Source organism: Pseudorasbora parva, chromosome 20 (genome assembly GCF_024679245.1).
Source record: "Pseudorasbora parva isolate DD20220531a chromosome 20, ASM2467924v1, whole genome shotgun sequence".
Lineage (NCBI taxonomy): Eukaryota > Metazoa > Chordata > Actinopteri > Cypriniformes > Gobionidae > Pseudorasbora > Pseudorasbora parva.
This window is the reverse complement of record NC_090191.1, coordinates 13,640,104-13,666,993: the sequence shown is the minus strand read 5'-3', so window position 1 is coordinate 13,666,993 and position 26,890 is coordinate 13,640,104. Positions and strand designations below refer to the sequence as shown.

General features: G+C 37.0%; 1 protein-coding gene across 2 annotated transcripts in view; it reads left to right on the top strand.

Moving 5' to 3' along the window:
* The window catches only part of LOC137049706 (zinc finger protein 501-like), a 36,778-nt gene extending 10,423 nt beyond the window's left edge, over positions 1-26,355 (top strand). The window contains exons 1-3 of one of the 2 annotated variants that reach the window (XM_067428326.1): positions 18,673-18,733; positions 19,431-19,658; positions 23,315-26,355. In XM_067428326.1, the coding sequence (XP_067284427.1) occupies positions 19,493-19,658; positions 23,315-24,201 (1,053 nt within the window). In that variant the 5' untranslated portion in view covers positions 18,673-18,733; positions 19,431-19,492 and the 3' untranslated portion in view covers positions 24,202-26,355. Of the gene's footprint in view, positions 1-695; positions 1,858-18,672; positions 18,734-19,430; positions 19,659-23,314 lie in introns of those variants that run through there. The other variant, XM_067428327.1, reaches the window with a different exon arrangement.
* The last annotated feature ends 535 nt before the right edge of the window (positions 26,356-26,890 follow it).

The following is a 26,890-nucleotide window of genomic DNA, read 5'->3' as shown; positions in this document are numbered from 1 at the left end:
TATCTTGCTTGGCATTGAACTTTGAGCTTTATAATTTTACAGGTATTATTTATGCTCTAACAGCAACATTACACACTAACTAAAGTTTGAAAGATGGAATCGCGAAGAACGGGACCTTTAAGGCTGAGGCAGATGATTAGTAGTTTGAGTTGGAGCTGTGAGAAAAAATATGAGTGAGTTCGACAAGGGCCAAATTGTGATGGCTAGACGACTGAGTCAGAGCATCTCCAAAACTGCCATGTTTGTGGGGTGTTCTTGGTCTGCGGTGGTCAGTATCTATCAAAAGTGGGCCATGGCTCATTGATGCACATAGGGAGTAAAGGCTGACCCGTGTGGGCTGATCAAAACAAGGTTGCTCAAATTGCTCAAGAAGTTAATGTTGGTTAACTACAGAATACACAGGGCACACAATACACCGCTTTTGAGAGAGAGAGAGAGAGAGAAGGGTTTTTTAACTGCTTGAAAGGTTTTGGGATGTTCTAAAGAGTTGAAAATATCGAGAAGTTCTAAGATTTCAGGTAACACCTCTTTCTGTATCTTAGTTGGCATAGGATTTAGCATACATCTTAGTTTGAATGCTTTATGTTGGTGTTAATGCTTTACATGTCTAAATGTTTTTTTTTATGCCTGTTTCTCTGTGCTATTAAACAGATGTTAATTTGTATGTTTTTTTCTTTGTTTTTTTCTCACCTTAGACCTGATGCTGCTGAAAGAGGGGGATCAAAAACTGAATGAAGAGAAAGATCAGAATGAGAATCACCATAAATTCATAACTGGAGAAAAATCTTTTAGTTGCTCTGAGTTGACTGAAAATACTAAATCAAAAAAGCCAGATGGAAAACCTTTCACCTGCCAGGAATGTGGAAGGAGTTTCAATCAACACGGACTCCTTAAGGTCCACATGAAAATTCACATTGTAGAGGACCCTTTCACCTGCCAACAGTGTGAAAAAACGTTCACTCAAAAATACAGCCTTAAAGCCCACATGAGAATTCACACTGGAGAAAAGCCTTTCAGCTGCCAAAAGTGTGGAAAGAGTTTCTTTCAAAAATACAGTCTTGGCGTCCACATGAGAATTCACACTGGAGAAAAGCCTTTCACCTGCCAAAATTGTGGGAAAAGTTTCACTAAAAATGAAAATCTTAAAAGACATATGAGAGTTCACGCTGTAAAGGACCGTTTCACCTGCGGTCAGTGTGGAAAAAATTTCACTCAAAAAAACAGCCTTAAAGCCCACATGAAAATTCACACTGGAGAGAACCTTTTCACCTGCCAACAGTGTGGAAAAAAATTCATTCAAAAAGAAAACCTTAAAGTCCACATGAGAATTCACACTGGAGAGAAGTCTTTCACATGCCCTCAATGTGGAAAAAGTTTCACTGAAAAAGGAAACCTTAGAAGACATATGCGAGTTCACACTGCAGAGGACCCTTTCACCTGCCAACAGTGTGGAAAACGTTTCACTCTGAAATACAGCCTCAAAGCCCACATGAGAGTTCACACTGGAGAGAAACCTTTCACCTGCCAACAGTGTGGAAAAAGTTTCTTTCAAAAATACACCCTTAAAGTCCACATGAGAATTCACACTGGAGAGAAGCCTTTCACCTGCCAACAGTGTGGAAAAAGTTTCACTGAAAAAGAAAACCTTAAAAGACATATGAGAGTTCACACTGTAGAAGACCCTTTCACCTGCCAACAGTGTGGAAAACGTTTCACTCAAAAATACAGCCTTAAAGTCCACATGAGAATTCACAATGGAGAGAACCTTTTCACCTGCCAACAGTGTGGAAAAATTTTCATTCAAAAAGAAAACCTTAAAGTCCACATGAGAGTTCACACTGGAGAGAAGCCTTTCATATGCCCTCAATGTGGAAAGAGTTTCAGACAAAAAGCAACCCTTAATTCGCATATGATGATTCACTCAAAAGAGTGAATCAGTGTGGAAGGAATTTCACAGATAGGAATCACCCAAAGTATCATGTAAAAATTCACGCTGGAGAAAAACCTTTTATGTGTCATCAGTATGGAAAGAGTTTCATGGTTAAAGGAAGCCTTAATATGCACTTAAGAGCTTGCACTGGAGAGAGGTCTTACATGTGTCTTCAGTGTGAGAAGGGTTTCTCAAATCGAGTAGACCTCAAATATAATTTGCAATGTCATTTTGGGAAGAAATTGCAGAAAAAAAAGAGCAATTTCAAAAATCACCTTCACAGGCGATTTAATTGCAGTCGGTATAATATAAAAATATTTTGCCATCACAGGCAACGTTAAGACTGCAGGTAAATGTGACCCAAATGTTTTGCTCATGTGACTGAGCTCTTTTTTTTAAATTAGTAAAAAAACACATGCTCAAACCACATAGAATCTGAACTTGTCAATTATTTTCAGTAATTTAAACATTTACTAATACACCTAAAATGACATTGAATAGCTTAGAATAGTATTTGGTTACACTTTATTTTAAGTTGTCTGTGTTACAATGTAATTATTATATATTTAAGTACTGAGTAATAATAATTACGTGTTCTTACTATAGGGTTAGGATGAGTGTTTGGTTTAGGGTTAGTTGCATGTAATTATACATTTATAGTTTTATAATTTACTATAGTCACTATATGTATCACGTGTAGTGAGGGCACGGTACAATAAAGTGTTACCTTTTATTAGTATTGACCAGTGTTAAAAATTGGTAAATACTGTAACAAATGTATTGCTCATTGTTAGTGAGTATGTTTACATGCACCCTCGTAATGCAATTATACAGGGAATTTGGCAATATTGCCTTACCTCGTGTAAATGCAATACTTCAATCAAACTAATGTAATTAAGCTCATAATCATAGTAACCATATTCACATAAAATAATGTGGCATATGTTGATTTTAATAGCAATGAACAGGCATGTATGATGTGTAGCCAAGTATGGTGTCTAATACTCAGAATTTGTGCTCTGCATTTCACCCATCCAAGTACACACATAACCGAAGCACTGGGTAACCAAATTTTCTGTGGGGCCAGGGAAGCAATTGGGGTCAGCTGCTTTGCTCATGGGCACCTCAGTAATTTCCTGCCGGCATTGAGACTTCAACCTGCAACCTTTGGGTTGCAAGCCCGACTCTAACCGTCAAGCCATAACTGCCGTAGTCAAATTATTGCAGGTCTGACCAAAAGCGCCCATGTGCTCGGTTCTACATGGATACCCTGTTTTGTTCACACAACTTCATTAATTAACTCTTGTGACATTATGGACCAATTCGGAGTCAATGTCACAATGTCATTAACCTTGGGACAACAATAATGTCCTTGGCATTTCAACATAACAAAAGAGAATGTCTAACGGGAGGCATCCAGGGATACAGAAAGTCCAGACTTTGTTCTCTCATTGTTCACTTATTCAAGCCAGAGTCAGTTTAAAGAAGCTCCAAAAAAATTGGACAGGTAACATCCTCCCTTGATTTGCTTCATTTTACCTTACCAATGGTGGTTGTATATCTTAAGTAATATTTCTTGGTCGTTATTTGTTTTGGTTATAGGTTCAATAAGAAGAGAAAGGGGGCTGAATCTATCAGCAAGTTTTCTCTGGCTGACACATCAAGCTCTCTCACCTGTGGAGCCAACAACAGACTCCAAACCTCCAGACTGTCAAGAGTAGCTTTGTACTAGTAAGCGTTTCACACATGCTTGTTAGCCTAGGAATGCTCACATTGTGTTAATGCAGGGTCACATATAGATCAGGTTTATCTTATTTGATAGTGACGTGTGTGTGTGTGTGTGTGTGTGTGTGTGTGTGTGTGTGTGTGTGTGTGTGTGTGTGTGTGTGTGTGTGTGTGTGTGTGTGTGTGTGTGTGTGTGTGTGTGTGTGTGAGAGAGTGAGAGAGTGTGTGTGTGAGAGAGAGAGAGAGAGTGAGAGAGAGAGAGAGAGAGAGAGAGAGAGAGAGATATTCCTCCTAATCACAAAATCTTCTAAATAGGATGTGTGTAATCTGATGCTTTCAATAACATGGGAATCATACTCTGCTAATTATTATTCCTGTAGGTGCAAGTCCACTGGTCTAATATTTATCCACTTCTGTATATTTAATTGATCAATTTTGCTCTGGGCTTGTAGTATGGTGAATCCTTTTTTAGTAAATGTATTACAATTTCTCATCATACGTGCTATATTCTCTCTTTCAGATAAAGAAGATGCCATGATCCCTCAAGCCATCTACAGTGAACTCAAAGTCCAGATTGACCAGCTAAATGCAATGCACTCGAAGGGGAAAATGAGCAACTGAAGGAGGCACTGGGAAGCAGGAGGTTTTCTTTCAGCTTCATCAGAAACAAATCTCAACAGTTCATTTTCTCTTTACTGTTCTGACCCCTATCAGCAATAAGGACATTGCCTTTATGGCTAATGTAACAGATACTGTTATCACCAATATTTTAAGAAACTGTTTCCCTAATGGCTCAGACATTAAAGGGATACTCTACCACTTTTTCATATTAAACTGTTATTGCCTTAACTAAGACGAGCTGATACATACCTCTCTCCTCTCCCCTATTTAAATACAGTTACACCAAGTATGGTGAAACAAAATAAAATGTTGCGCTTTTCTAAACGTGTTAAAAAGGAGATCTATAATGTATGGCGGAATAGTACTTTTGAGAGTACTTCGACTCGGCGCAGTAAAAAGTCACTCCTGACTTTCAAATATTATAAAAAACCTCAAATATCCCCCTCCCCCTCTCTTTTCTGTCAATAGGGGGACGCAATAAGCACGCAAACGCAACTCGGCCGTCGTCATTATGGCCCCGCCCACCGACTATACACGATGTGATTGGCCCGGCAAGAGTTTGGCGAATACAGCTCAGAAGGGTATTGAGAGTTGCTAGACGACACTCGCGGGCAGATTAGATTTGCTGCCGCTAGGGTGCGTCTAGATTTCTAGGCTAGTGTAACTGTATTTAGGCTAGTGTAACTGTATATGTTTGGTACCTAATGAATGAACTGGGCTTAGTAGGCTAAGCTAAGGGCTATCAAAATGTCACCGCTCGCCAGAGCGATTAAGTGCATGCACTGAGACAAGAGAGGTACGTATCAACTCGTCTTATTTAAGGGAATAACATAGTTCAATATGAAAAAGCGGTGGAGTATCCCTTTAAAATCAATCATCAAATGGCCAACTAGGAAGGTTGTTCTCAAATAAATGCTGAAATGTTTTAAAAGGAAATGTAGGCAATGTCGGTGTACTATAAGAATTCTAGTCACAGACTAATAATCTTACTGCTTGAGCATAGACATAGTCAAGTTATAGGCATCACAATACAGTTAAATAGCTAGTTGGGGTAACACCAGCAGGAACAATTTAATTTTTAGCACCAGTTCGGAGTAGCCGCGTTTCTGAAAGAAATAACATCAAAATCAGTATTCTTTAAAGCCTACTTGAGCCAAAAGATGAAACCACTCTCTGCTACTTGAAGTTGGCACATCAAGAAGACTGTCAAATGTGAGCCTACTCATGGAAAGAGTCATTGGTAGGTGGAAGAATTTCAAAATTCTAACATCTGCAAAGTAGCCATGCTGGATGATATGGTGATAGTGTGCAGGGCATTAACAAATCTTTGTAAAAGTTTAGTGCTTAAAAGATAGACACTCTTAAAAGGCAGTCAATCATTCACAATGTAAAAAAAAGAGAAGCAGTCGAGATGGGTGCTACACGTAGTACATTTCCAGAGTTTCATTGTGGTTTAACTGAGATGTTTTTTTTCTTTATGCATGAATTATTTTAATTGCTTTTGACTGACTTGGAATATCAAAATTAATTGAGTCCTGCATTGACATTTTACAGGCCATTTTAACTTCTAACATTGTCTATTTCATGTTTCATGCATATAAAACAAAACTTTGCAAAAAAAGTTTATACTCTTTTTTCAACTCTTTTATTTTCCAAGAATGTGAAAAGGCACTCACAATCTTCTTGCTTAGGCAACAGCACGGTCAATTTGAGGGTCTTTCACACTTTTTTTCTTTTTGTGAACAATTATTTTTATTGAGTAGTCAGTTCAATAAGGAGAAGATGCAAGATAAATTGTAACCCTCCCCATCACCCTTTTTTTCTGTTGACAAATGTGTAAGATATTATTAGTTAATTTAATATATAATCTTCATCTCTTTCTCTCTCTCTCTCTCTCTACACACACAGACACACACATGATTAGGATTGAATGAACATCAGTTAACACATCACTTTAAAACATTAAAATAGCATTGTCTATACATTGCTTGTCCATCTTCATATACAGAATCCTGGCTTCATCCGGTGTAGTAAGACATTGTTTTTGTGTCATTACTGATCTTTTGCAGTGACTCCTGGATTCTGGCGTAATTCTGGTGCAGTATTCAGGCTCTCTGATCCTTCATGTTCAGCTATTTCAGTTTAAATATTTTCTCCCATTGCTTTTGGTTCACTATCGGCTTCTCCCCGTTCTTCTCCCTTGACTTTATCAGACTTTATGTCTCCACGTCCCCCCGACTGCCTCATAGACAGTAAAAGATTGTTTCTGAGTGTCTCCTCCTGTCTAAAGGGTAATTTCTCAACTGTGCGACAGAGACAGTTGGTTATGACGCAATCGTTAGCCTATTTTTACAAAAACAGCTTCTATGGGGCGATAGTGTAAGATACAAGGTAATGAAGCCTTTTGTGCATTGTCGTGTTTCTTTATAAATAAACAATGGACAAATGGAGTCTTTAAACGCCTCAAATGTAAAGTTGTTCACTGTCAAAGTGACTCAAAAATGAATGGGAGTCAATGGGATGCTAACAGCAGGTGATGGCTTGGTTAGCAATGGCCGACCATATGGGTGGAACGCTTTCCGAGTGCTAGATTACCCCCTTGGATATTAGCCCTCTGGCTGGAATGCTCTGTTTCAAGGGGCGTGTCTGCTGTGAGTCTTCAGTGAAAACACCCACTGTTATGATTGGCTGACCACTTTTCATTTGAAATTAGATTACATGCGGAGGGGGCGTGGTTTAGTGAGGCGCGAGCAGCAGCAGCACTGTCAGTCGAGAGACGGAGCTGGGGAAAGATTGCTGAGAAAGTGTTATTGTACGGAGTTGTTGAGAGTGCGAGTTTATTTTGTTTGTATCTGAGAGCTCTGAATAAACACCAGTGAACTTTGCAACGTTATTTCTTAAATGCTTTCACCGCAGCTAACAGCAAACACACGACATGAATACAAAAAGAGCTTCTGTTGAGCATAATTACTAGAGCAGCGTCATTCAAACGGCAGTTTGGGCAAGTGTGCACTGCAGATATACGTGTCATTGACCGATCCGAACATTATAAAGAGTGTTCTTTGATCGCTCTCTGTAGTTTAATAATTTAAATAACACATTTGTTTCATGATACTAACAGAAATGACATGAAGTTGATGGTTTTAGTCACTGGCTTGATTCAGTGATGCATCAAGACGGCCAGCACTCGGTTGACACCTATCAAAAATTTTAGCCACTTGGGGACAAAATTCAGGCTATGGGACTCATATTAATGTTGAAAACCTCATAAAATAAAAATGTCATGCCATGGGACCTTTAATGTTAACCTCAGATAGAGATATTAAAGGGGTGGTTCCGTGTTTTTTTCTAGGCTTGGTTGTGTTTATGGGGCACAGTATAACACGTCTTAATACTTTTTTTAAAATTTAAAAACCATATTTTTCTTATATTTGACCTTTATTCCACACCGCTGTCTCCACTGTCCTTTGCCTCATGCCTCCGAAAAAGCAATGGTCTTAGATTGGTTAGATGGCCAAATGTAGTTTCATGCCAAGCACAGGTTGTCCGGAAACGCCACACCCCTTACCATTACGGACAGAAGTCACATCTGCGGAGACTAGGAAGGGTTTATGATGTCACCAACCCAGGAAGAAGCTCGTTGTAGTCCAAACCAGACTTTTTGTAGGCAACAAACTGCCATAACTTTAAAAGACAATATCTCCGTTTGCATTGAACTTTTAGCGCTGTAACTTTGCAGATACTTTTTATGCTCAAGCAGCAACATTACACACTAACTAAAGTTTAAAAAGTGAAATTGCATGTAACCACCCCTTTAAGCATAATAATATTTTGAATCCTTATTCACCATTTACTTTTTTGAACCAAAGAAAATGAATGGTGAATAAGGAGCATTAACTCTAGCGAAGTTCTAGCAAAGTCACACAAGTTTGGAATACATTTAAGTATTAGAGTAAACATTTTTTTAATTGTTCGAAGAGATAATGTGAATTGTGCTGTGCATTTATGAATTTTGTTTTGTAAATGTATTATTATTGAGGCTGATCTGGCTCCATATTTACTGTTGGTGTAAATGGATTGTACAATATCAAACGTTTTTTCCGCCGGTGCCAATTTGTAGGAGTTTGTACAGTAAACCATCATACCAAATTGAGTCGAAAGCTTTTTTAAAGTCTACAAAACATGCAAATATCTTCCTTTGTTCTTGATGTTTTTGTTAATTAGAGTGTGAGGAGAATAAATGTGGTCAGATATGCAGTGTTTTTGTAGAAAACGAATTAGTGTTTTTTTTTTTAAATATGTTGCGTGTGGTGATGTGGGAGACAATGCGGCTGTTTATGAGACTGCAGAACAGTTTCCCTAAAGCACTGCTCACACAGATGCCATGGTAATTATTGGGGTCGAATCAATCACCTTTTTTAATATGGGAGTGATCAGTGCTTCAGACCAGATCTCAGTGAAGTTACCGGACCATAAAACCAAGATTTAATGATTTGGCTAGTATTACGTACTGCTCCCGGACGCTCCGAGACGCAAAGGTTGAGGATCCAAATCAGGCCTGCAGCTGAGATCGACTAGCCTAGAAATCTAGACGCACCCTAGCGGCAGCAAATCTAATCTGCCCGCGAGTGTCGTCTAGCAACTCTCAATACCCTTCTGAGCTGTAATCGCCTAACTCTTGCCGGGCCAATCACATTGTGTAAAGAGTCGGTGGGCGGGGCCATAATGACGACGGCCGAGTTGCGTTTGCGTGCTTCTAGGAAACGCAGAAACTGGCGAACCGCGGTCTTTCGAATCAGCTTTGACCGTGACTCTGGAAGATTTGGAGTTAAGCTTTTCTCTGAGAAAAGAACAAAGAACTGCACTGAAGTCATTCTTATAAAAGGAAAGATGTGTTCGGAGTTTTGCCGACCGGATACAGCGAATGTTTAATCAACAAGCTCTGCTTAACCTTCGTTGCTCTGTTTGGTTGTAGCGCTATCCTATCGCGTGCAGAGGGAGTTTGAAAGACAACCGTTTATCCCGCCCCTCGGATTTAGCCGTCAATGGTGAGTTTCCAGACCAAACATCTTGATGTGGGTCTGGCTTGTCAGGATAGAGATCGACGGGTTTCCTGAGTGAAGTTGTCACTGAGACACTAAATTACTTTTTCTGAAATTTTGGGAGCAGATTGGAGCTTTAGCTTTAATTTCTACATTTCTATAACTGTTCATTTCACACCAACATAATTGTTCTGCATCTGTGAGAGTGTGGGCAGACTTTTGATATTGCGACTGTACTTCCTGCTCTCTACTGTGCAGACTCCGGTCCTGAAATCACTACTGCGCAGGTCCCAAGATGTCAGCACCGTGCGGTCAAAGTCTGGAAGCTTCGACTTTGGTCAGTGGAAACGGATGAAGTCGCATTGTCCATATTTTTTTACAGTCTGTGATCTGCAAGATATCCAAAGAAGGAAGAGACATGAAACCGGGGAGAACGCTCAGAAATGCAACAAAACATGACTAATGCCACCTTCACATGCTATCAGAAATTTGATAAATTCCATTTCTGAATTTGTGATTGCGAGCTTATCACATTCATTATATGGAGGTATAATGGAGGTCGTTCATGTGCAATTTTTACCTAGGAAACTTGTATGTACAAAAATTCCAATAGCACATGAAGGCAGCATTAGCCATAAGTGACGGACTTGACCAGGCTTTATAGCAGGGGTCTCAAACTCAAATTACATGGGGGCCGCTGGAGGTAGATTCTGGGTCAGGCTGGGTATTCCACAAAAAAGAAAAAAAACAAGAGCACAACTGATCCAATCTTCTCAATCTTTATTATCAACAGTTCTTCAACATAAATGTTTCTTCTGAACATGAACTGTTCCTCTGAATTTGAACATGAACGGGTCATATAGGCTTCTCTTGCCTACTCTGTTTTTTTATTATTTATTTTTTTATATGGCCTATAGAAATTAAATCATTACGCGATACCCTGTTGATAAATCCAGCTAAAACCATTCTAAGATGGTCATAGCTAGTCTCCCAGCCTGGTCATAGCTGTTTTTAGCTGGTCTCCCAGCCTGGTCATAGCTGGTTTTAGCTGGTCTTACAGCCTGGTCATAGCTGGTTTTAGCTGGTCTCCCAGCTTGGTCATAGCCGGTTTTTCAGGACGTTTTTAGAGGGGATTTTGAACATTTGTTTTAGCTGGTTAGTGTTGGCAAAATCAAGAATAGTCCTTTAAAAAAATGGTACAGAAAGTAGGCAGTAGGCAAGCATCACTGTTTAATCTAATTGACAGTCTGTCTGTCTGTATGACTGATTGATTATTAACATGGTGTCTTCTCTGTTTTTCTTGCCACTGGGTGTTGAGACAAATATTGCAAGTATGTATACTTTAAATAATCGTCAGGAGCACATGCAACCATTCAAACTAATGTTTTTTATTTGATCTTGCAGCCCCTTAAAACACATGTATATCAACAATTGTAATTATAGATGTGAACAACAACAGAATTGTACATATTATACATTTTCATGTTTCCTTTCTTTTTTTATGATGTCCTGTATTTTTTGATATGCAATACCCTACTTGCTTCTCCTTCTCCTTTTTCAGGTACCCTTTGTTTGAGCCAGTCACTGAAGCAGACTTAAAAGAAAAATCGTTTAGATTATTAATTTGTCACTTTTCAACTAGTAAAACAAATGATAGCATCTTTGTTGCATATTTTTCTTTTAGTAGCCTGCAGTCATTTAGAAACATGCCTGACATTTGTTCCTTGCTGCTAATATAAAGCTAAAAAGTTGATGTAAAGTGATTTTTTTATTTTTCCCCATTTAAATTAAATATACATTAGAAGGTTTAATTATGTTCTATATATTTTATTGACCAATGAGCAAGTAAAAATTAATAAATGAATAAGGATATCTGAACATTAACAGTTTTGCAAACATTAAAACTTTCAACTGATGTAAAACCATCTTACAGTACATGAATGAATAAATAGAAAAAATAAGATTACTTCTCAAAATTTGAAGTTCGGGGGGTGTTAGGGGAGGCTTTGCAGAATGTTTATTTGTGGGACATTCCTTTCCTGACACACTTCTTCTTTTTAATGTTTTTGTACCCCACAGTGCCACAGCCATCTCCTTGATATAGAGAGAATCCTTTGTAGTAGAATTAATTTTCTTCCACACCTCTTTTCTGATCCAAATGTTGTCTCCTACGTGGATCTTAAAGACAGATAATAAAAGAGCTTTAAATGAATGAAAACAAAATCATTCAAAGACTCTCCAGAATGCCTTATTTTATGTTCCTCAGACAAAAGAATGGCATAGAGGTGAGTAAATGATCATGATTATCAATATTTCGTTAAGGGTATCACAAATTAGTTTGAAATTTAAAAGGATGGACAATCTTTGTTGCTGAGGGGTGTTGGGAGTTTTTGTGCACTGTTAGACATTTAAGAGAGATTTTACAGTAACTTACTGGCAACACTGTTGCCAGTAAGTTACTGTATTTGAGATTTACAGTACAATAACCACATTTCAGTTTACAGTAACTACATGTTACTGTAATTGTGTAATACAGTACCATTACTGTAAACCTTGGTTAATAGTACATTAATCCTAATCCTATTCAATTATTAATTCTTACTGAATTAGAATATTTTTTATTTATTTTTTGTATCTGACACAATTCTTACATTTAATCCAAACAGACACACATATTATTAAATATGAAACTCTTTATTTAAAACATTGCAATTGCTTACATTTAAACATAATAATAATAATAATTATAATAATAATAATAATAGACTTTATTTTTAACGAAGTTTTCATTCCGAATCACAAAGTGCAACAAAGGGGGAAAAAAGAAAAAAAAAGAATAACAATTAAAAATATAGAATACTACAAACAATCAACCAACACAGAAAACTGAACAGAAACAGAGCTGATGGTGGAAGTCTTTGTAAGCTCCTCTGTAAACATGAGTGATAACACAATCACTGAAGAATGCTGAAACTTTGGTGCAAAATAATATACATAAAAAAATAAACATGAAAAACAAATTCATTTTTTACACAAGTAGACTTAAGTTCCATGTCTGTGCCAATTTTTGAACGAGGAATCTGGTCCATTATGGCAAGAAGTCCCTCTAAATAAGAATGACATAAAGTTAGTCATACAATTTGAGTATACACTTGCCTTCATGAACTGTTTTATGGAAGAGGTGATTCACTATTATTAATATTTTGAAGAATGTACTTTGTAGTGATGCTGAACTTGATTGTATATTACAGAGGTGTTTCTGTTATTTAGCTTAATAAAAGACACTAAAGAAAACTGTCAGTACATAATAGGAGCAGCACAAACTACATCCTCCAAAATTATCATATTACTGAATCACCTCAACATGATTTCACTATCTATTTAATCAAAAACAACATTGTAACCTTTTATTGCAGGATGGATTACATGTATCCATCTTGCATTAGCTTTAGTTAGGTATCCTCAAACGTAAAAGTGTCTGTGTTTCATGTTGTTGTCTTTCAAGTGGGACAGTGTAAATTATTTTAGCTCCACTACTTCTACCTCCAGGAGTGGAAAAATGTATTTCATTCTTGACATTGGAGATGGAATTACAGTTGCTGAAGTAATTTCATCTTTTGGACTGATCTTCCAGGAGAGGCATCTGTGTTCATATCCTCATTGTAATCTTCATCAGACAGTGCCTGCATTTGATCAAAATCCTCAATGAAGACTTTGAGAGCAGACTCTGATCCCTGGACCATGACAGTGTCATTTTGATATAAGTTCAGTGTTCAAAATCGTGTTATTTTTTTACAGCATCTTCAAATGCTAAGATCTGTCTGCCTTTACAGATGCCTGTTTTCTTGGTAAAGGTGAAATGTTTACAGAAAGCAGTGTGGCATAAACGGCTGTGTTCAGTGTAGAAGAGCAGGTTGGTCACGAAACTGTAATCTTGTTCAGCAAACGGTGTTTCCGGTCTTTTCTTCACTTTTCCTTCTCATTTTTCTGTCATTTATCTAGAGCTCAACTGCAAGTTGAACTATATAAAAATAACTAATTATATTACTATTATACATGCACAATTTATATGGCTAAATATAGCAACTAAAAACAACAACAATAATAAAATAAATAATGAATAAATATAATAATAAAAAAGATTATAAATATAGAAATCATTTAACAACTGCTGATCTAGAGATCGAACATTATATAAATCTGGTCGTCCCTCAGAAGAAGGCAAGAGGCTACTAATCTTGCAGCTAGATTTGTGCATTTGGCTTTTTCCCCAAGAATGAAACTGAGTTTTTGGGTTGGATTACAGGTGTTAAATTGGGAAATATGTAATTCATTTTGGAGTAGTAGTCGTCTCTAATATCTTGGTATTTTAGGCATTCTGTGAGAAAGTGCCGCTTTTGCGTCTGTCTGCACTGGCCAGACTGTGCTCGCTGAGTCTGTACGTTGTCTCACATCACTCACTGAGCTCAGGTAGTTTGCTACAGTGTAAAATAGATTTTGTGCTAAATAACATTAGAGTTTAGTGTTGGTTTTGAATGGTGTTTGTCCAATGGATGATGTACTTGTCCTTTTTCTGTGTTCATAATTAGTGTGGGCAGAGTGTGCAAGTGAGTGTGTGTCCTGAGGCTGGCTGATCTCTGCTGGTGTGAGCTCAATTTGTTCAATGATTGATTTGAAAAGTTTGTGCCAAATTCGATTGGGATGTCCATTTTAATCCATCTTTTTTTGAGCTTCTCTTTTAGTTTATTCACAGCAAAAGTAAAGTTACCCAGTTATTTTGAGGCAGAGGTAAGTGTTTTAGTGCTTTCAATGGCTCTGTGTGATAGTGTGAATGTGTGCGTTAGTCACTGAGTGTGTTTACATGCACGTTCTTAAGCCGATTATGCCTAATAAGCCGACAATGAACATGGTCATGTAAACACGGTAACCCGTTTTCTTTTATCGGAGTAAGGTCATAAACGTCGTAAGCATAAACCGATCAGGACAGGTAGTTTTTTATTGAAGTGTGCATATGTGATAGTTGACAAAAAATGCAAACTTAGAGCAAATTTAAACGCATCCAGACAGAGCAAGCTAGCGTTTTGCATGAAATAAGGACATTTATCACAAACGCAGACTCTTTTAAGACCCAGAAAATTGTAAAGATGTGTTCTCTTCTCATGCAGCAGAAGTAGAAGAGGTTCAGTCAAAACACTGCATCTGGAACTGATGAGCGATAATATGAGCCGTAAATCTCCCGCTGATACGGTGCACACTTTATTTAAAATCACAACTGACGTAGCATTTGAAAAACTCTGAGTCAGATACGGACATTATTATTTTTGACGTCACTACCAGGAGATCACTTCATTTCAGAGAGACACCCAGATAGCTCTAAACGGATTAGATAACATCCATTCAGGATCCACTGTTAAATGTCGCTGTAGATTTAGCAGCACATTACTGTAAAACAGTACAATACTGCATTTTTATAATACAGTCAAATACTGTAATTTGTATTGCATTCTGGGTAATTTTGTTTGAGCGGGAACATTTTACAGTATATTTTAGTGTTGCTGTAACTTAGCTGTAACTTGGCTGTAATATGCCAGGCAATAATACAGGACTGCTGTAAACAGCGAAAGTGCGCCCCTTGACTGACGTCAGAACACAACTTCTGGCAGCAGCTCACTCACGGATGTCTCAGTCGGGTGGATATCAGAACGTTTGGTAAGTTAATTTTTAATTTTATAATTAGGTTTCAGGATTTTACGCTTTAGTGCAAAAACACTGTTACAGAGTTAACTTAGATGTGTATTTCTCCACTGGTTGTTGTCCCAGTGTTTTCAAATATAACTCGGTGGATTGCCTGGTTTATTTCGCCCAAACCAGAGCCGGTGATTGTTAAAACGGTGGAAAGACACAGATATGTGTACAGCTACACACTCATATACACTCACACATACACACTCATACACCCACTCACTCACACATACACATATACTGTACATACTCACTTACAGATGTTTGTACTGCTACACACTCACATACACGCAAACAGTCTCATTCAAACATACACACACACTCGTACATCATTACACATAAATGTAATGTAATGTACATCCTCAGACAAACATACTCATACACACTCAAAGATGGTTTTACAGCCACACACACACACATACACACACACACACAGCTGTATTAACATACGTATTTTCATTCACAGACAACATTTTATTCACTGCACATACATACACTCAATGAATGTGTACAAATAGTAATATGTAAATTGTACCATTTAAGAATGGAGTGATGACATTTATGGACTTTGTTAAGATAAGGTTATTTTCAGAATAAAAGATTGTAGTTAATTAACATTGCATTCTTTCATTTTCAGGACATTCAATCATGACAGCATCCATTGAGGGAAATGCTCTCTTGACTAGAGGTTGTTCAGAGGCAAGTTCATTTCTTTCTGCATTTCACTTATGTATTGTAATTAAATCAGGTGTGCAACAGTTTAGTAAGAATTTAAAGTTGGAGGATGGGAGTAATTTTGTAAATCATATTTATTGACTGGTATATTGTTGCTAACAGGTTCCTGAATCAACCCTGAAGATGGAAATGCCAGACAGATGAATTCTACTGCCACGGAGTCAGCAAGAGGACCAAGAGGATGGTGCAGAGGAAGGTGACGGCCATCAACCCACATGTCAATAGTTTGAATGGAAAACTTCAAATTGAAGCCTACACCCACCAACCACTGTTAGTGGGACGTTTGTTGTTTTTGTTGGGTTTTTAGTTGTTGTTGCTCACCTGTCATTCTTTTACCCAACCCAATCCTCAAGTTCTCTTTTCTTGTATGTTTTTGTTTAATTTACATTTGTGCACACTTAAAGGGATAGCTGACCCAAAAATTAAAATTCTGTCATCATTTACTTTTTCTTCAAGTTGTTTCAAACCTGTGTAAGTTTCTTTGATCTGTTGAACACAAAATAAGATATTTTGTAGACTGTTGGTAACCAGACAGTTGGCGGCACCCATTGACTTCCATAGTTTTTTTTTCCTACTATGGAAATCAATTGCTACTTCAACTGTCTGGTTACCAACAGTCTACAAAATATCTTATTTTGTGTTCAACGGATCAAAGAAACTTACACAGGTTTGAAACAACTTGAAGAAAAAGTAAATGATGACAGAATTTAATTTTTTTTAGGTTAACTATCCCTTTAACAGCCATACCTGTCAATTGCTGATGAACTTAACATGCAATGGTTTTAAAAAAAAAAATGGTTTTAATAGTTTGACTGAATAAAAACAATATTTTTTTGACAAGAACATTGTTTAGATTGTCTTTTGATTAGCAGGTATTCTGAAGTAGCATATTGTTATATTGCTTCATAGATGTATATACTGTAATAACTACATTTATTATATAATTCTAATATAATTTTAGTAGTAGTCTTTATTTTGAAAAATAAAGTAATATTTAGCAGTAATGTATCAATATAGATATTACAGTACAATACCATATAATTACAGCATAAGCAAGGCAAAATACAGTAAAATACTGTTTTGTAAATTTACAGTAATATTTCTGCATATTGTAAATTGAATTACAGTACAAATCAAATCAAATCAAATCAAACTTTATTTGTATAGCACCTTCCAACAACCAAAAGGAGGACCAAGGTGCTTTACATTTAGAACAGAAAAACATCTACAATAAATAACATATTAATACATGAAGCAATAACCAAAGGAACAGTTACACAAAATACAAAAATAAAATTCAAAAATAAAATTCAAAGTGCCACAGTGCTACTGTGTGTTAAAAGCCAGTTTAAATAAATGCGTTTTTAACCTGGACTTGAATAGGGCCAGGTCTGTAAGAACACGCAGGTCTACTGGTAAAGTGTTCCAAAGTTTAGGAGCAGCAAAAGCAAATGAACGATCGCCCCACTGCTTGCACCGGGACCTCGGAACAACTAGCCTCATCTGGTCAGCCGACCGGAGGGCTCTGTTTGGACGGTGGACAGTTAAAATCTCTGATAAGTACAGTTACTGTAAATCAAAATACAGTAACTTGCTGGCAACCGTGCTGCCAGCAATGTACTGTAAAAATACAAGAAAATTGTTAACAGTGTGAGTGCCTTGGACCTGCCTTTTTTGCCAAAGTGGAGATCTCATTGGAAAGTGGTGTGTGCTTAAATATGACAATGACCTTTATCCTGGGATCATCATGGATACAGATGAAACGCATGCCCTGAAAAAATGCATGCACCATGTTGGTGTCAACAGGTTCTTCTGGCATCCAAGAGATGACTTCCTGTGGTATCTCTTTGATGATGTGTTCGAAATCATTCAAGCACCACAGCCTGTGACATTACGGCACATGGAAATCCAAAGGGGTATGTGGATGCGACTCTCCCGGTCACTGTCATCATGCTCTTTTTCAGTTTGTTTTTCGGAGCATGACTTAAGTTTTCGATTAGACCTTCAATGCCCATGTCTCCGCTCCCCCAGTTTTAAAAGTTTAAAACCAGCAGATCAGAGAAACTTTTGTCCATACCACCCTGTCACAATGAACCACCCCGTCACAGGGTCATTTTGAATTAATGTTGAATTATGTTCTTTTTCTGTGGACTAATAAATGTGTAAAATGTGTATTTTTTAAATGAAGTTGTTTTTTCAGGACAAACAAGGAGGCCACTGTTTGTTCTTAATGAACATTTTGAAAATTGCAAAGTGGAAATTGCACCCGTTTGGCAAAATGACTGTAAATTTACACATCAATTTAACAGTTAGCATTACCTGATCTATCCAGCTGACTGAATTGTGACAGCTTAGCTAATCATAGGCAAACTTTTCTGAGCCAATCTTGCAATTCGTAAAATACAAAACATTTAAGCCATTTCATTAACCAAATATAATAAACAAATTGAATGGAAAATACATAACATACCTACAAGTAATAACAAGTAATGATGCAATCATTTAATTCTGAACTCTTGAGTTTAGCAGAATTAATAGAATTATATAGACTTAAAACTTTGAAACAGTGACACAATGAATCACCAGCGACAAACATAAGACCACATATCATTACTCTTCATTAATTATCTACTTAATTTATCTTCATTATAAATAAGTAGTCGAGACTATTTGCAAAATGTTACATCTTGATTGTTGCATTGTGTGTGTGTGTGTGTGTGTGTGTGTGTGTGTGTGTGTGGCTTTTGCCCTAATATAGAGTTAATTTGATTGTCAACCCATAAATCAACTCTGAATGCTGCTTGATTTCTTTTATCACTTGTATGTGAATTTCAATGCGCATACCCGATTTTAACGAACGGGGCTTTTATTTTGCAGGACTGGTGCGACGTCATAAAGCTGCGCCGCGCTCTTGCGTCTGTGATTCGGCTGGAGAAGGGTTTGTATTTAAACTAACTGCAACCCGTTCATCTAGTTCATAGTTTAACAAGAACGGGTTAACAATTATTGTAAATATTGAATGAAACATTGTTATGATTTGTAAAACATTTATGAACTTAATTTTTCGTGATAAAAGCGCATTCATATGTGAGAAACAAAAGGTGCGTCTCATTTCACTCGGCATATGATTCAGTTTATTATTTAATTCTCACTGACAAGTGGTGATAAAAGAAACTGAGCTTTTTGAAATTCAATGGGAGTCAATTATTACGCAAAATTATTCACTGTGTCAAATCCATAGACTGTTTTTAAAAAAGTGTTTTAAATCAGTGTCGAATCACCGCGCGCTGACGACACATGCTGGTCAAAACAATGTAAGTTACAACGAGAACACAAAAACATAAACCTTTTACCAACCAGTAAACTTTCTGATTAAAGTGTAATATATTAAACGTAATCTAGAATCCAAATAGTGGCAAATTTAAATAATAAACATGAAGTCTATGTAGAATTTGCGTTCTTTTATTAACTTCTATTGCTCTATTGCTTCTATTTTTTTTTACTATTAGGTCAATAATTCTGACTTACTCTTACCAGTGCACTGATGCTAAACTAAAACTAATTGAGACGCACCCAGAGATTTATTTTGGATTTATTTTTCTTTCTGTTAATTATTATTTTCTTTTACATGACAGATTGTCCAAACACTGAAAAAACTCCTGATGAAGTGACTGAGACATGACACGCGATTATAAAGATGGCATTGATTAAAGACGAGAGTGAAGTAATGAAGTTTGATAAAACATTCAGAGTGAAACAAGAAGAGACTGAGACGCAAATAAAGATTATCAAAGAGGAGAGTGAAGACATGAAGATTGAAAAACCAGTCAGTGTAAAACAAGAAGATCCTGAGACACAAACAGGTTGGTTTCATTCTCAAAGTTGAACTCCGTCATTTGATCCTTATTAAAATGTCCATCTCCACAGAAATTAATGATTTTTGGAAGATATTAAGGGGTTAGTTCACCCAAAAATGAAAATTAGCTCATGATTTACTCAGCCTCAAGTCATCCTAGGTGTATATGACATTCTTCTTTCAGATGAATAAAGAGTTATATCTTATATTCAGATGAATATCAGAGTTATATTAAAAAGTCCTGGCTAATCCAAGCTTTTATAATGGGGCTTGGGGGTCAATTGTTGCCTTGTTTATGAAGTGAATAAAAGTGAATAAAAGTGTGTATATCCATCATATAACTGATCCACATGGCTCTGGGGGGTTAATACAAAGGCCTTTTAAAGTGAAGTGGTGCTTTTTTGTAAAAAATAAAATAAAAAATCAATTTTTACAACTTTGTAGACTAAAATAACTAACTTCCAGCATTCCAGCTGCTCTTTCAAAGTTATTAAGACAAGCCACGTATTCAAGGCTGAAAAATATGGAAGCAGCCTAAACAAAATGATTATTTGTGTAACATTAAACAACTACTTTTTAATTACATATAATGAAAAATCAATTTCTGTCACTTAATTATGCAACAGCATTTAACTAAAACATTTACAAATCATGATATGTGAGTAATAAACTTTACATTTGTTGTCTATAGGTCAGAGCTGTACGTTTAAATAAATAAAAGAACACTAATAGCACAGTCAAAAATCATGGTAGTGTTAATGTGCCACAATAAAACATGAACAAGTATACTAGTATAGTAAATAAATATTAAATATCTAATAAATGGAGCTCATGAATTATGACTTTACCTTCAGATAAACCACCATCAAATATTGTTAGTTAATTTGACAGGCTGCTAAAAAAAAACAACAGAAAGCTAATTATAATAATTTTCACTTTGTAAACATAAATACGCAACACAATTTTTACCCCATAGACTGTAAAAAAAATATGGATGTAGTGTCCGTGACACAACCCATAGGATTCTGAAAAGCAGTTTTGAAGCATAAAGAAGGGTCGAGCTGACCATTGCGCGTCACTCCCTTATAATTGACAATGGGCAAAGAGGTGACGTGATGACTAGCAGACAAAAGACAATCTACCTGTCACATAAAGTGACCATGCCCTCAATTATGCAAAAAATATAAGGCTTTATATAATGTAAACGAATGAGTTCTAAAAAAACAATTCACCCCCTCATAGTTTTCACAAAGGGCAAAATTAGCCATATAGATCAAAACCACAATTTGTACCAGGCTGTAAACATGTTTTTTTTTCTGCTGTAAAGATGGCCATTTTAACATGGGACTCAATGAGATTCTGCTCATTTCTGGAGCCTGTCCCTATATATATATATATATATACAGAGAGAGAGAGAGAGAGAGATTAATGGCAGTCAGATGAGTGCAAGTTAGTGATATTTTTTATTTAAACAAAAAAAAAAACATTATTCCAGGTATATGAAATTCTTTGCTAAATTAAAATGTTAATGTAAACTAATGTATATTATGGAAATGCATCATTGCAGTCTGTGAAGAGTGTCCAGGTATTTTTATATTGTGATAATTTACAGTTAATCTCCGAATTAATGTAGAGACAACATAAATAAACAACAAAGACATTTCATCTAACAGTTAGGAAATATACAGAAATTCAATTATCAAACACTTCACAGTCTTTACTGCATAAATAATTATTTTAAATATTGATTTTTCCTTATTAACCTCTTAAACTCCAAGGACCCTGATCAGGGTCCGGAATGACGTCATCAAGTATATACTTTACATTTTAAATGTCTGTGACATGAGGAGCTCAGTCCTCATATGTAGTACGATTTGAAAGCTTAGACTGTCTGCTTTCTGGAGATATGCATCCTTTTGGCATCTGTTTTACACAGAAATGTTTTAAATGTTTAAAATGACGATCGTTTCAAAGCAGCTTCACAGTGTTAAACAGGACAATATTGCAACTCAATTAGATTTGGCTGTACAGTCGTTCTGGAGAAAACAGTGATGTTATCAGCTTATTTTAACTTATCATATAGCGAGCGGCAATGTTTGCAGATCAATATTATAGTTTATAGAATTAAATAAGACCTAATATATTAATTTTATTTGTATATTTAGTTGAATAACTTAGATAATAATTTTAGTGTCCCAAACTGAGCAAGCCAAGCCAAAGGCGACAGTGGCAAGGAACCAAAACTCCATCAGGGCATTATGGAGAAAAATAAACCTTGGGAGAAACCAGACTCAGTCGGGGTGCCAGTTCTCCTCTGGCCTATTATCAAACAGTGTATGATTATTATTCTGGCAACCTTACAGGTCAGAAATCATATTAGATAGGAATATTCTAAATTTCTGGGTATCACGCAAGAGACAAGTTTATTAAGGACGTCGATTACACAAGAGTATGTTGGGTCGGGTTTATTGAGTTTATTTATTTTTGGTGTTATTTTACAGGAAATCCTTTGAAGTTACATAAAACACTGTTAAAAGTGATTCAAATTCAAGTATATGTTGTCTGACCTCAAGGCTGTAAATTTCATCTAACAGTTGTTGAGGACAGTAAACAAAAAATACCTTTTTAAAAGGGACACCAATAATTCAGCCAAAATTATACTTGTAAGAATATGTGTGGCATTTTTCTGAACAATAATCATGAATCTCTATTATTTTATCAGGCCAAAAACAGAAAGCAATAGTTGTCTAAATATGAGTTATCATAGGTTCACCACGCGGTAATATTATTATTAAATTATATTTCTTCTTCCACATAGCATTGAGAAAAACCCAGTGGTAAATCTACATTCGCCTAAAATCAGTTCACACATGGGCTTATCGCCGTGTTAATTGTAGTAGGTAAATAATCACTAAAATAACGGATTTATGGAAAAATACATCGGTATCAAAATGTTTTTGTCATTGCCAATATATTGCTAATATCACCTGTATTAAAGAAAAATCAAATCACTTTATCTGATGTTTAATCCTCAGATGGAGGAATCCTGGGGTCCTGACCCCCACAATTTACCCCTATGTGAGCTGTAATAATCTCCCCCCAAAAAAGTAGCTTTTCATTTTTTTGGTTATAAATTAATTTTTAAAAGTGTATAACTCAGGCCCTGTGTGCTCTAGCACCCTGCAGACAGTTTGGGCTGTTTCCAATATATGGCAGAAAATACTGGAGATTTTTTCTGTCTATCATGTATCTAAGATTTATGCAAATAGTTCTGAAGGGAGGAATATTACCTTTTTTTAATATAATTTCCGCCTAGCAAAATCTAAAGTCTTCCCATATAAATGCAATACCCCAGTGTCATTTTACTGAAAACGCTAAAATTTCATAAAAACCTCCTGAAATGTATACATTTTATAGTATATGTTGTTTGTGCTATAATGAACATAAAATATAAAAAACAAAATGGGCACTTTTAAATTTTGTTTATTGTATAAACAAAATGTATATAACTTTTAGCAGTGTTTTATGTAACTTCAAAGGGTTTCCTGTAAAATGACACAAATATGTTGTTGTTAATGCTTTACGTGTCTAAATGTTTTGATGCCTGTTGTTTTGTGCTATTAAACTTAAAATAATTTGTTTTTGTTTGTTTTTTCACCTTAGACTTGATGGTGCTAAAAGGGGAGAGTCAAGAACTGAATGAAAAGGAAGAGAAAGATCATTATGAGAAAAAAGATGAATCTTTTAGTTGCTCACAGACTGAAAATACTTCATCACAAAAGACAGAAGCTAGGAGTAATTTCACCTGCCAAGAGTGTGGAAAGAGTTTCAGTCAACATAGTCACCTTAAATCCCACATGAGAGTTCACACTGGAGAAAAGCCTTTCACCTGTCAACAGTGTGGAAAGAGTTTCACTGAAAAAAGTAACCTTACAAGACATATGAGACTTCATACTGTAGAGGACCCTTTCACCTGCCAACAGTGTGGGAAAAGTTTCATTCAAAAATACAGCCTCAAAGTCCACATGAGAATTCACACTGGAGAGAATCTTTTCACCTGCCAAGAGTGTGGAAAATCTTTCATTCAGAAAGGAAACCTTACAGTCCACATGAGAGTTCACACTGGAGAGAAGCCTTTTACCTGCCAACAGTGTGAAAAGAGTTTCACTCAAAAAGAAAACCTTAAAAGACATATGAGAGGTCATGCTGCAAAGAACCCTTTCACCTGCCAACAGTGTGAAAAACGTTTCAATCAAAAATTCAGCCTTCAAGCCCACATGAGAATTCACACTGGAGAGAACCTTTTCACCTGCCAACAGTGTGGAAAGAGTTTCAATCAAAAATACACCCTTAAAGTCCACATGAGAGTTCACACCAGAGAAAAGCCTTTCATATGTCCTCAATGTGGAAGGAGTTTCAGACAAAAAATAACCCTTAATTCCCACATAAGAACTCACACTGGTGAGAAGCCGTACACATGTGATCAGTGTGGAAAAAGCTTCAGACAAAAAGTCAGCCTTATTTGCCACATGAAGATTCACTCAAGATAGAAATGTGTGACATCAGTGTGGAATCGAATCGCTAGGAAGCCTCCAGCGACCCCGGCAATACAGGATCCAGGGAGACGCCGGCAGTTCAGGGAGGTTTGGAGGTTCTTAGGAGGAGCTATGGGCATGTGAACTGAAGTGGACTAATGAGCAGGAGCGGAGCGGAGCTAGGGGCTGGAGCCAATGTGTATGGGGTCCAGACACAATGCCAGACCCATTAGGGACAGTGCAACACTCTCTGGGTGGATGGAGCCCTGGTTCCACTGTGACAGACTCTGAAATTTCTCTTACTGGAACGGACTCAGAAACCTCTTACCGAAACGGACTCTGGGAACTTCACTCTCTGGAATGGACTTGGGAATGTCTCTCACCTGAACGGACTCTTTTATTTCTTTCACCGAAACGGACTTTGAGATTTCAATCACTGGAACAGACTCAGGGATTTAAGTCTCTGGAACAGATTTAAGAACTTCACTTTGTGGAATGAGCTCAGGATTGGACTCTGTGATATGTGAAATGATCAAATTTTGGCAGCATGAGTGAGCTACATTTACATATTTGGCAGACGCTTTTATCCAAAGCGACTTACATTGCATTGTTAAGGTACACATTTTTTGTCAATTCTTATCCCTATACTGTGATGGGAGTCCTCTGACTCCATCTCCTTACTTGACACCAGGCCCAGCAAACACTCGATCTCAGAATGTGTCAAGTCGTGACGTCAGCGTGTGAAGCGATGCCTCAACAGAAGTAGTATGCCTGATTCTGTAGCCCCGCCCACCAACTCGTGGAGCTAAACAGATCGCGCTACTGAAAATAAACATGCAGTAGATAGCAAGATATTGCGCTGTGCCTGGTTGTGGGAGAACACAGTAGCTACAAAAGCATCCTTCGGATTCTATTATGAATGCATGGTTGAACTTTTTCATGAAGATTTTTCATGAAGATTCAACTCAAGCGGGGAAGACATTGCGCAATCGCAGAAGTTTTGATCATGCTCATTTGTCCGAATCTGCAGTGAGGCTTGTGCGTGTGTGTGTTTGTGTGACGCCGCATTCACACGGGGCGTAGGCGTTAACGCTGCCCATTTACTTTGAATGGTTGACATCATCCGTTGCCGAATTGAATTGTGGGTTCCGTTGCGGCGCTTCACTCGCGTTGCAAGCGGCAGAAATCTCAACTTTTCAAGCGGCAGCGCAGGCGTCATCCAATCAGATCGCCGTATGCAAATATCCTACTGCAGACGCTAGCTAATTGCGTTCATTACTGCTCCGTGAACCATCCAGACGCAGCTCCCGGATCACTACGTGATATTCTTCTTGCTGTCGGCGCTTTTTCAGGATTTAATGTACTTAACAGCTTCGTGCACCTGTGCAGTGCACTGACAACAACTACAGGGGCAATCGCACTCACACATACAACCAAATCAGCATCCATTTCATTAGAAAACATTTAGGCCTATAGACAAGCAAAAGGAGATTTTAGGAGTTTCGGAGAATTTGGAGAAAATGGACCAGTCGGGGAAGGACACTCACTTGCAGGCCAAAAAAAAAAAAAAAAGTAAGCAAGTCAATTGACACATTTGCTGAAATGTATTGTTGTTGTTAACAACAGACATGGTCTATGCTCTGCCTTAGGATTGCAAGTGTCCTGGGACAGGTGAGGGGGTGAGCGGGAAATCCACTGCTACAACTTGGCCGTGGTTTGTCCTCCTGGATGAGTTACTGGGACAGAGGCCTTCCAACAATCCCCCTGTCCTAATTGCCTCCATCCCTGATGACCATCCAGGGCCAAGTTCAGCAGTGGCTATCCGAGATGAGGCCCCAGCCTGAAAAAAAAGCAATGAGGATGAGCTCATTGAGCTAATGAGGGGGGATATGATGTTTCAAAGGGAAACTGAGGCAAGGAGGGCACAAGGCAGCAGGGAGAGAATGGACAGACTCTTTTCTCTTTTTGAGAAAATGAATGAAAAATGTACATTTTTGGATATATTTGTTTTCAGTTATTTGTGTGCAAATTTTATTTTTTAAATGCAAATTAAGTGATATTTATTTATATTTGGAATTTAAGTTTGTTGTAAATGAAGCGAAGCAATTTCTGTACAGTGTTTTTTTTATATATAAGTTGGTTCATTTGGAAATAAACAAACATGGAAACTGAAAATTTGGAAAACATGGAAACTTTACTTTTTTATGGTAGTAATTTATAAACACTTTTGGCGTGCAAATTTCCATTTATACATATATATATATATATATATATATATATATATATATATATATATTTTTAACTATTTACAACAACAGAAAAATTTAAATAATGATACATAAAATGGGTGGGGGTGGGGGGGTGTGCACACTCATTCAGCTGATTGGGGAGACCCTGATGGTACTGCTGGATGGGATATTCTCTGTACACTGTCGAGCAGTGGGACATTCAGGTTAATCGCAGTACAGGTGTCTGGTCTAATTTAGGGAAAGAAGGAAAAGAGAAATTGAGAATAAATTGAGGTTTGGCATTAATATTACTGCTGCACTATGTTTTATGTTGCATTTTAGTTTTATTGCATTTTACTTTTTACTAAAGTAGGTCTACATGTACAAATGTAAAGTATATTTAACAAATTTAGTTCCTTCACCACTGGTCATTTTAAAATGAAACTAACAAAATATATTTATTGTTTCTTGTTTTT